General features: G+C 38.7%; 1 protein-coding gene across 1 annotated transcript; it reads right to left on the reverse strand.

Moving 5' to 3' along the window:
- Window positions 1-7,229: 7,229 nt before the first annotated feature.
- Window positions 7,230-11,568, reverse strand: LOC111221901 (adenosine receptor A1-like). Its single transcript, XM_022745495.1, has 3 exons — window positions 11,200-11,568; window positions 7,741-8,035; window positions 7,230-7,613 (listed from the first exon to the last, which is right to left on the reverse strand). Exons 1-3 carry the CDS (start codon window positions 11,538-11,540, stop codon window positions 7,230-7,232), a joined length of 1,020 nt encoding a protein of 339 aa, XP_022601216.1. The 5' UTR covers window positions 11,541-11,568.
- Window positions 11,569-11,773: the final 205 nt, after the last annotated feature.

Genomic DNA, 11,773 nt, shown 5'->3' on the forward strand with positions numbered 1-11,773 from the left:
ATGCAAGTGCACGGCACAGGGCAAGGAGATCGTGTGTTAAGACAGTTTATGGAAGATGATAAAATGGATTACAGCTGCTATTAAGAGAGGTAGTTTAATTTCCTGCTCGGTTGCACTCCATGTACTGCATGGGTTAATAAATTACAAGAAGTAATTGATAAAATTGTCAGAAAGTAATCAATGATTAAATAACTTTCAGTGTCATTAAATGAATGTAAAACACTTGTATCAAAACATTAAACTTCTAAATTTACTCTCCACTACATTACTGTTTGCACTGGTGTAAAAAAAAAAAAAAAATCTTGATTGACGAGTAGTCCTCTGAGTGGTCAGTGGTTTGTTTATTCATGTGGGTTATTCCGTTGGGCTTCTGCATTACTCATTGAATTAAACTTTTGTTTAATGTTTATTTAAGTTAAGTTTTGTTGAAGTGCCTGCTGCTTGCACTGTCTTATATAAAATTCACACTGCCAGAACAATTGCAATTGATTGTAATTTCTGAAGTGATAAGTTACAACATTTTAAACCCACCATGTTCCAATCCATATGTATCTAAACTGTGGGTATTTGATCAACGTGCTATTTTTGGGGCTCAATCAAGCTGTGGAAAATACTTGAATTTTTTTTTTTTTTTCATGTACAGGTATTCTGATATGTCTTGTCTTTTTTTCTTTTTTTGAACAATCTATTTCATGACTCGGTCGCATTGTTATGTTCAGCTTCTACGTTTCCAACATCTTACACAATGTCTGCAAACTGTACTTTGTGTGAAACATTCAAAATGCAGTAATTCAAACCCAAATGTACAGGTGTCATTGTTTTATATGCCTTTGTTAATACTGAAGTTGTATCATATTTGGTATATTTGGAAACTTTGATATTTTAGCTACAAGTCAAAGGTTCATCAACAGCAGTGCTTGTCCCCACGTGCAAGATGGAAGCAATACAAAGCGAAGGCATCCAGTCATTTCACATAAATGATTGATAGGCTTCTTTTTTTTCAGCTTTTGTAATAATTTTAATAAAAATGTGAAAATAATGTGTGTATCATTAAATTGATATGATGCTGACATTTTATTTATATATATCTATATATATATATATATAGATATCTGTGTGTGTGTGTTGTGGCATTTTAGAAACCTTTGTATAATATCACTATTACTAGAAACCTTTGTATAATATTATTATCACTATTACTAGAAACCTTATTATATAGCAGCATTTTCAAAACAGTTACAAAGTGCAAAGTAAATCATACAAAGATTGAAACTACTAAAACAATCAAATTAAAATAATTCACTGAAAAGCAGTTTTGTGAAAGCGATTTAATTGAGGGAACAGTTTGCAGTCCTGCTCTTTCTGAAGTCTAAGGGAGGAAGCAGACTGTGAAAGCCTTCTCACTTTTATGTTTGACCCTCGCCCTTGGAACAACAAGACGAGAGGCATCAAGACCTCAGGGATGGAGCAGGGCTGTAGGGCAATAAAAGGCAAATACTTATGGATTTTAGATTTTAAAAACCTATAATGAGCATATGGAACATGACGCTGTTACACATTACACAGCTGTTACACAGCTCAACCAACCACAACATTTAAATGCCATTTGCATGTTAATGCATCAGCAACAATTATCCAATAGTGTATAATAATACTGTGACAGAGGCTATTTACCTGCACAGTGGGTACTTCTATACTTTTACTGATAACACTTAAGTACTTTTACTTAAGTACAGTTTTGAATGCAATACCTTTTACTTGTAATGATCGTGTGGTTATGGACTTATCTAAAGGATCAGAATAATTTCTCTGTCAATATTATGCTATAGTGTTAATGCAGAAATTGACACGTGCCATACACAGCCAAATACTGACAGCTTTGCAAAGGTGCTGATTTACAACCAGGTTCAAAATAGGTCAACTTGAGCACTTTAAGCTCTTTGAGCAAATCAAAAGTGTTTACTGGTTGTCAACAGGGCTTTAGTTTATTATTGTTAGAGCGCCTTTTGATCTGTGATCTTGAGAGACGTTATAGAGACTTAATCCAAAACAAGATGAATGGGAGATGTGACCATGGTTCATGAATGCCTCCCAGACTGCAACATTTCAATTAGACAGATTCTGTGGGATACAAGTGAGCAGCTTAAACTGGAAACATTATTCAGAGGAGAAAAATAAAGCCAGCAGATGCCAAGAGATGTGAGAAATGTTGCCCAACAAATAGTTTCCTGTCTGAGGAAAACTTATCTCGTTTGGAGAAGTTCGTTCTTTCATTTTGTACTTACTGAGTACATACAGTAAAACATATGTACACATAAACAGAACTTTTGTGAAGAACCTATAACCTTAATGTGGCAGATTCCAAGCATGAATTCCAATTTAAACGTGACATGGTCTTTTATGAAACTTCTACCACCGTCTCATAATCTCAAACCCATTTAAAACCTCAGAAATAGACTTATTATAGTGTCTGTAAAGACAAAATTACTGTAAGTAGATACAATGTTTTTACCTTGCACTGACCCTGATAACCTACATATTTATATTCTCCAAAACTGGATCACATTAAAAATTAGCTGGTAGAAAAAGCAGTTCATCATAAGCAAGATTAGACAGGACAGTATTTGCATTACTTTCTTTTACACCTACTCGTAGTACACAGATCTGAATTTTTTTGCATATGAACTTCAATGTCTTTTGCCAACATATAAATAAAGATAAAGCTTTTCTTGGTTTAACATTTCTCCACTGACCTGTGTTACCTCATACATTGTTTCATTCCTGGTCAGTAACCAGCAGAGTGCAGCACTGTTCACTTTCAATGACTAGACGCTAATGTGAAAGATGCCAGATGTGAGTTTGTGGTGGCATGGCACAAAAAGAAGAACCAAACAAAGCCACATCTAATTGTGTGGTGTTGGCAAGTTTCTCTTCCTTTTGCAGGAAAGGACATATAAAATATCCTTTTTTTCATTGTGTGTTTTCTGTTTTTCTCTGTTGTTGCGATCACAGAGCCTGCAGCTCTCTGGCTGCAGTTCACACTGGGATGTAAAGGCATCTGACTGTAGATTTTCACCTCTGTGAGGAAGGAGGAAAGTCAGGGGTGCACATAAATATGTGAAATTCTTGCTGACAGTCTTGACACACACACCAAATACTTTCTTCACAGAGCAATGAATCTGAAGTCACATGAATTTGCTTATCATGTATTTATTTGAACTGAAGTAATATACAGCTGTTGCCTTCTTGGTCCAGAAGATATTCACAACCACTCCCAAAGTCAAGCTTTTTGCACAGTAACCTCTCTGTGCTGCTCTTTGTCAGTGTGCACCGACTCCACACTAACTCTGTGAGACATGATAAGGGAGTTCTGAGGCCACCAGGCATGAAACCAGCTGGGAGGTGGACCCAGAGCCACAAGCTTTAAAGGGTGATGGGCAAAATTAAGTTTCAATCTCTCTAATTATTGGATGACTATTTCCAACAAACACTGTGCGTGCCTTTAAGTTTTCATTCCATTCCACAAGTACCAAATTTAAGACACTTAATTTAGAATAAATACAAACAGAGCTCATTAAAGGCAAAACCGACATGTTAAAACTGCATAAATGCAGCGGCTCCCAGGTTTGGATTAGTCACAAATTCAAGTCGCAGTTCTCAGTAGAACAAACATACTAATTATCATTGATTAAGGCAGTTGTAACAAATGTAGCTCATTGGTTTCTGTTGTATAAATTAAAAATGCTAGTTATACTTTCTTTAAACTGCCAGTGATTTTAGACACAAAATACATGGAGCTTGAGAGCTAGAGAGGCTGCTTTATATTTTGTCAGAAATCCATCACAAATTTTATTTAAAAAAAAAGAAGAAAAAAAAAGAAATAAAAAACACCAACATAGACCTCTTTGATGTCAACTAATTTTTGTATCATACACATTGTGACATACTTTACAGGAGCCCATGAGTAAACCTGTGGTTTCGGGCTATATAAATAAACTTGACTTGTCACTTGTCAGAGTGTCGGTAATTGACAGGAGGGAGCGGCAGAGAGAGAAATACTCTGGTAAGTGACTAATGACTTTGACTTACAACCTCCTAAGAATTTCTGTTGAATTTCAATTATTTGTAGTCAGCATCCATGATGAAATCAACTTTATTTCTTTTCTCCTGTGTTTAATGTAAATTTATTTTCCAACAGCACAGCAGATAACACCAACTTCACTGAATCAATGTAATAAATGAAATAAAAAGTCTACCTTCTGTGTTTTGACTCCATCTGCTGAGTTATTTATTCACTTGTTCCTTCATAATTAGAAATGGACAAAACAGCTCACCATATTAGCACTTACTGCTGTGAGCAATTCTGATAAACATGTCTACATGTAGGCCTACAATATCTAAGCTATAGATTTTGTTAATGTACTGTATATCTCATATAATTTCACAAATCAAGTTTCATTTATCACATGGGTTCAGCAAAAGTAAACAGATTAAAAGGTAAAGCCACTATGAGTATAATTAAAAATGTCCGACTTTGACACCCCCCTTATGAAAAAAATCACTATGTTAAATGGCATTTTGTTCACCATTACATACCATTTAATTCAATGAAAAGTTATTCAGCAAAGAAAATAAAGTTCCACAAGCTAACAAGCTTTGTAAACTTCATTAGCTTGTTAGCTTAGCTCTGCCAATAATGGAGCAGTATCTTCACAGTTTATTAAGAAAGATATATTTGTGCCATCAACGGTTTTTACTCTGGATTTTAAATAAAAGTGAATGATCCAACACAGCTAATAAGCTATAAGATAAATTCCTCAATTTTGGACTCTCTGTCCACTCAAAGGTCAGTACTCTCAAGATAGCTTGTTATTGGTCGGAGGTGCAAATTCACACAGAAATTAATTTCACCTCCTTGAGCATCTGATCAATTGATCGTGGAGATATCATTGAGGTGAACTGATATCACTTTAAAAGTTTTCTGTTTCAGGTCTTTAGGCTGCGTGCAATACTACACACAAATATTGGTGCAACCCGAAGATTTGCCATCATAGGCTTTTGCGATATGCAAATTCTACACATAGTGGCTTTAAAAGGATTTCACATGGGCAGAGAATCAACAGATTCAGCAGCACAGAAATACAATGATTAGACTTGTCTGATGAAGAAATACAATGGGTGTGAGTGTGAGTGTGTGTGTGTGTATGTGTGTGTGTGTGTGTGTGTGTGTGTGTGTGTGTGTGTGTGTGTGTGTGTGTGTATTGTAATGTCGCAATACAGTGCAACAGCAGGTTAAGACAGAGATCAGCGTGGTCACATTACCAGGCCTGTTTTGTTGATGGGAGAACATCACAGTGGCCTTGATGTTGACCTCAACAGGGATGTAAACTCTATGAATTCCTCTGCTGCACCCCCACCCTCTGATTCCCTTGTAAATGGAATAATCCTTCCACTCTTCCTGCACCCTCCTCACTTACCCACACAAGCACACTCTCTGCCAAGTGATCGATGTGGGCGCAGAGAAGTGACTTCCCACCACTGATGGCCCTGATACAGAGAAGCATGGAGGGGAAAGTGAAATGCTGTCATAAAGCGCAGAGTGGATTTTGATGTTTCCACTTGCTAATGCACATACAGCATTATGACTTTAAATCAGAGCTCACCATATGCTGTAATATTTTTTGCTTATTTGTTGTCATAAAGAAAATGTAATGACTTGCTTGGAGGGTGGATTTCCCAATCTGCTCACTCTATCAACAGCTGTAAGAGGATACATCAGAGATAACCAGCTGTTTGTCAGTGAGGTGAATTTCATTTCAGGCTTATACAATCTCCCAAATAACATTATTTATACATACATTAGTTACAGTACATTTTTATCGGTGTTAGCACTCCTGTCTCAACAATTAGTTTTCGTGTCAAATCTTGCTCATTTTAAAGGGCAACGCTGGTCAGTTTAAGTCAGCGCTGTAACAAAAAACAACAGAGAGGATGTGATGAAAAGGAAACCTACTTCATCACAAAGCGTCAGGAGAAGCCGTTTGAAAAAGTGTGAAAACGCCTGCGAGTATTGGAAAGGGCCTGCGGATAAATGTACAGAAGAGGTACGTTATAGAGTTAAAAGGATTATAACCAGGATCGAATGAAGCTCATTGGATGGAGGAGCTCAAACATTCTTTAGATTCACAGTTTTCTATTGAACAACACTGATGTAGCTACAGAGTTACAGAGTTACTATAGGTGGCTGATGGTTTTTACCATTGTCCATGTTCATAAATATTTAATGAGGAACATCAAGTAAATTTTCTTTAACACTGATGCTGTTTTCAGGTACAACTATTAGCTAGTATCAGTCATTCTGTTGGTCAGATGGTGTCAGAAATTTCAAAAAACCTTTACACGTGCAAATGCACCACAGGCCATGTGTGAAAAGTCCATGAGTCCGACAAATTACGGCATAACTTTACCATTAACACAGCTGGTAAAGCAGATGTTCATCAAACCAAAGATCCTGGTTTTTAACACCAAGTGAGTCAATTTAGCATTTTTTTCATCCATGCAGCCAGCATACATCCTGTATCCTGTATCCTGGTCCTTCTCGAAGCACCAAGTTGGTTGCACAGACTTTTACCACATTCCTAATATTAAATGTTTCCTCTGTTCATCTTAGTTCCTCTTCTTCATTTCCTGTCCATAAGGCCACGGAAATTAGCAAATTAAATTAGCACATAAGATGCTTAACTATTTGAGATCATTCAAATGAAAAAGGTCATGAGTTTAGATCAGATTAAAAAAAAAAAATATAGGATATACTACTATTGTACCATATGTGCTACAGATCCAGTATACACTTACTGATTCAAGTTCAACAGGTTGGTGTTGAAACTGATGAGAAGCCCCTTATCCCATATGACATCATCATCATTTTGTCAGCCAGTGGAGAAACAATCAGTCTTATCTAAATCAAAGCCTGATTTCTGATGTTTATCTTGTCTCCATTCTGACATTCTGTCGCCCTGTCCTCACTGAGCATGTTGGATGGATGAAATCGTTCAGTCCACAATGGAGTTCCCTCGTCTGTTTCATCCCTCTGACATCCTTCGATCCCATTAAGGCCGGTTTGACCAGTAATCCCTCAAGCGTGAAAATAAAGCCAGAATCCTTTCCGTTCTGTGAACCCTTGGAGTGAAACTTTACAGTTATAAAGCAATAAAATTAGTTGCCAAAAGTCACACATCATCATCGTCATCATCATTCTGCCTCAGCCTCCTCTCATGGCTCTGTCCCCTCTGGCTCCCTCTTTGAGGAAGCCGACCGACTGGATCCTGGCAAAGCACATACTGTTTCCAGATTTTCCAGAATGCTGTGCGGAATTTCTTGATGCGGAAAGCGTATACTATGGGGTTGACAGCCGAGTTGCCATGGGTGAGGATGATGGCGATGTAAATGAGGAACACTGGCTTGTCACAGGCAGGGCAGAAGAGGGTGATGCAGTTGAGGATGTGAAGAGGGAGCCAGCTGACTGCAAAAAGGAGAAGAACAAGGGCGAGCGACTTGGCTAGCTTGAGCTCCTTGCCAAAGTAACGCCTTGGGTCTGTGTGGCTCGCTGTCACCTATAGAGAGATAAGAGAAGATTGTCAACGTATTAGTTTTAGTCTAATCAGTTCACATTAAGTCTATTTCCATAGTGAATTGTCTTTAGATTGCTGCATGTCAAACCCAAGAGGAAGAAAATCTCACCTTCTTGTTGAGCTGCTTGTGGATCATGTAGAAAATCTCAGTGTAGATGGCCAGCATGAGTAGGAGAGGGGGCAGCACCCAGCCAAAGAAATTGAAATAGACCATGTAGTCCATGCTGATGACTGTCTCAAACTCGCAGGTCACCAAGAGGTCATCAGTGATCAGGGAGACGTTGTCACGGAGACGCTGCAGGTTATTCCAGCCGAACATAGGCGCAAGGCCCACTATGATGGACACCAGCCAACACAACAACACGGCCGTGCCGGCTCGCCGAGGGGTCACGACTCGCTTGTAGCTAAAGCAAAAGGGAGAAGATAAAGCACTGAGAAAAAAATCTCTGTGGACAGACAATGTGACAGTGATACTGTGCTTTTTTATTATCAGTTAATCTGCTCCATATTAAGTATTAATGCGTAATCTTTCAAAAACCTTCACACTGTGAGACTGAGGTTAGACACAATGACAGGAAAGTCTTATCTGGTTGTATCATATTTTAAAGGCAGTTTAATATACAGCCAAATCGTTATCTACTAGGAGGTTAGTAAATCACTTTGTTTTGACTGAATCTTGGAGTGTTGCTTTAACTTTTGAAGCAAAAATGTGTAACTTTTGTTGAACAGTGTCCACTGTTGCCATATGTAATGGTAAGTAATAAAACAATAAAATGGTTTAGTAATGTGAGTTATTGAGCAGTAATGCAGTAATGTGAGTTATTGAGCACAAGTTTCTTGTGTTTACCTTAAAATACTTTGCTCACATAAGCTAATATTTAGCTACTCATGCCAGAATTATCAACAAGACTCCTGAGTGTGTTGAATTGAGTTAATTATTGTTTATGAATTAAACATTTTATTTGTCGAAGGAGGAATGTGTTATTTTTTCTTTCAAAAGTTACACAATCTTGCTTTAAGTTGGCAGTTTGCTTGGTTGGACTGAATTATATCATAACCTGTTTCATTGTGATCTCTCTGACAGCAGATATCTGTTAAATCTTCCTTTTCTCTTAATCACTGCTGTGTTCTTAAACAAATGAAATGTAAAACAGAAATCAGCTCAAGACATTTCCACCTGGGACGTTAGCAATCCTGTCTCTCCCACACAGTAGTCTGCTATTGGACAGGTCTGTGAATTAGTCACTGTTGAAGGAACTATGATAGACTGTTGATTTTTTGAGTAAACCAGCTGACTCAAGGCTGACGAACATAGCTCTGTCTTCCTCTCACACTTTCTCTCTCTTACCAAGCCTGCTCACTGGTTGACACAAAAACACACACCACTGACTTATGTGCCAGAGCCAAACTTTTATATTTCTTGTTTTTACCACACTTATTTCTCTCAGTTGGCCTTGCCTCGCACACTCCGTCATATAAAGTGCACACAGTTCAGCCAGAGTGAGGCAGACACAACACCGGATGAATGAATGATACAATATTTAAAGAGACCCTGCCTGCAGTAGGTCTTCCCAGATGTGACGTCAGTTTTTATCTCAATTTGTGTACTCATAACTCTCCGTACAGCTGCTTGTAAAGCTTGGTTGTCTGCCTGCATACAGATTACCTATCTGTTATTTCCTGGATTGGACTGTCGTCCATCTATCCGTGTTTTCCTGTGGGATTTAGATCCTAGTCACCCGCCTGTAAATCCTATCCAATACTTGGGACATTTTCAAATCTCAGACAGACCAACGTTATTGTGACAGTGTGCTTCCAAACCACTTCTGCTATAAAAAGCAATCAGTGCTCGTTATACTGTGCCCCTCCAGAGTCCTTGGGGTGGTTTAGGGAGGGGAACTCAATTTGTGGCTCACATTATCACTTTACCACAAGACAACAAAAAACAATTCACTGGTGTTTGAAATCTGAACTTCTCCAAATGGGAGGTGCTAATAAATTCTCCCAGATTTGTGACTCTATAAAATATGTTTCTTTTTTGGTTTTCCTTCATGGTGAAGCACCAACACCACTTTTTCTGCAACTAACACCAGTTCTGAAGAGAAATATATCAGGACTTGATACAGACATGATTTAAACAAATATTTTTGCAGGAAAAAATAAAGATAAATGCAGCTTTTTACAATATATACAATATACATATATATATATATATATATATATACAGTTCTGTTTTGGAATATGGCAAATTTTGAAAAACTTTAAACCCTCATATTGTCACCACATGGAGTACATATTCACCACTGTTTGATAAAAACTGCCAGGAATCCATTAAACCTGTAGCATTCATATAATACACAATATATTTTGAATGTTTCCTGACATTGCACCCTGTATTAATGTTCTCTCAGCGGCAGTGTGCAGTGTGTGTACATGTTTTTATGTGTGCGTGTTAGTTGCCAGCTTAAGAAATTATGCAATCTATCAACCAGCCACCATGAGGCTATTGACCAGTCATGCATTCTCTGCCAGACTCTGCCAGGCTTATTGTCAAATGAGCCAACCTGAGGTGGAAACCCTAGTTTTGAGTTAAATCACAGTGAGGCAAGGCAAGAACTAACGTGCAAAAAAGATGATGATATTCACAGTTTTAAAATCTCCTGTTCTGCCACCACGCAACAGAAATGCCAGTTTGCACCATGATGTTGCCTCTAACTGATCCCCACCAGAGAGGACAAAGATCAAGTGCAACATTTATGACTTCCAAATGTTTCTTCCACATGTTTATGTCCGTTTGGGCAACAGCTTGCGTCCCCACAGATGTGAAATTCAACCGTTTTAAAAGTGACAAATGGTGCCTTCTTTGGACCTTGAGAATCCTCATGTAAATAATTACAATAAACTGTCTTTTTGTACACCAAGATAATCCATCTATCTATCTATTTACCTATCTGTGGTAAGTATGTTTGCAGCTTGCCTACATGTTTCGACTTTCAAAAATCATCTAAAAACAACCCCAAGTCAGATCATCAATGCTTTTGATATTTTGGGGGGTTTTTTTGGAAAGAGGACATGCAATTAATAAGATTTTTTTTTATCAAAATTGATTTTTTGTTTTGTTTTGTTCAGTCATGATATGCTAGTTGTATGACGTTAGGGGGGAAATTGTAGGCTACAATTAAGTAATTAAATATTAATAATGGATGAATGAATTAATGAATGAATGAATAAGTGAAACGTTTCCTGTTGTATGAATCATAAAGGCACGTGTCACAGTCTTTATCACAGACACGCTGTAATTTCCAGCAGAGATACTACAGAGATGTTAAAGCAGATTAATGCAGCCCGACACTGAGGTTATTGTAATCTAATTAAAATGATCACACAGCCTTTTACCCAACACACACTACAATCCTTTCTGAAGGGACAAGAAATAAAAATCCCGTTGACACTGCACGCAGAACCGTTTTGGTAAGTGCCCTTGGTCCGAGCAGCGGTCCAGACACAAAGGGATTTCTGTAAACGAGACAAGATATTGAAAACTAGAGGAATTCACCTTTGGGCCTACCTCATGGGTATTTTGACTCTCAGATAGCGGTCGATGGCGATGGCCAGCAACGCCAGGATTGAACTTTGTGTGAGGACGAGCACTGTGCAGGCGACCAGCAGGCAACTGTAGAAGTGCGTCTGGAGTCCGATGCTGATTGTTATAGCGAGCGGGATGACAAGAGCCCCGACTGCAATGTCAGCCAAGGCCAGGGAGACGATGAAGTAAAACGTGGTGTCTCTCAGAGACCGGTTAATACGCACAGCCCAGACCACCATCACGTTCCCGATGACCGAAGACACGGCGATCACCACCTCCATCCCGATGTAGAGGGCTTTAGAGGGAGGCAGACCCGAAGTCATGATCACAGATGCTGGATGAGTGTGCGCGCAGCGGAGGAAGAGCCGAAACACGTCGAGGGAGTTCCCTGTTTGAGTTTGTGGGTGCCGACTGAAGCCCCCTGACTGAGGCTTCGCATGTTTTATGTCCCACTGAGGTAGAGGTCGTGTCTGTTGCTCTGAAGTATTCTAGGATCTGTTCCAGGACATAGAGCTGCGCGCCTGACGCAGAACTTGGTCTCCATACGCTCCGAGGC

This window comes from Seriola dumerili, unplaced genomic scaffold, assembly GCF_002260705.1.
Source record: "Seriola dumerili isolate Sdu_G_001 unplaced genomic scaffold, Sdu_1.0 BDQW01000088.1, whole genome shotgun sequence".
NCBI classification, from domain to species: domain Eukaryota; kingdom Metazoa; phylum Chordata; class Actinopteri; order Carangiformes; family Carangidae; genus Seriola; species Seriola dumerili.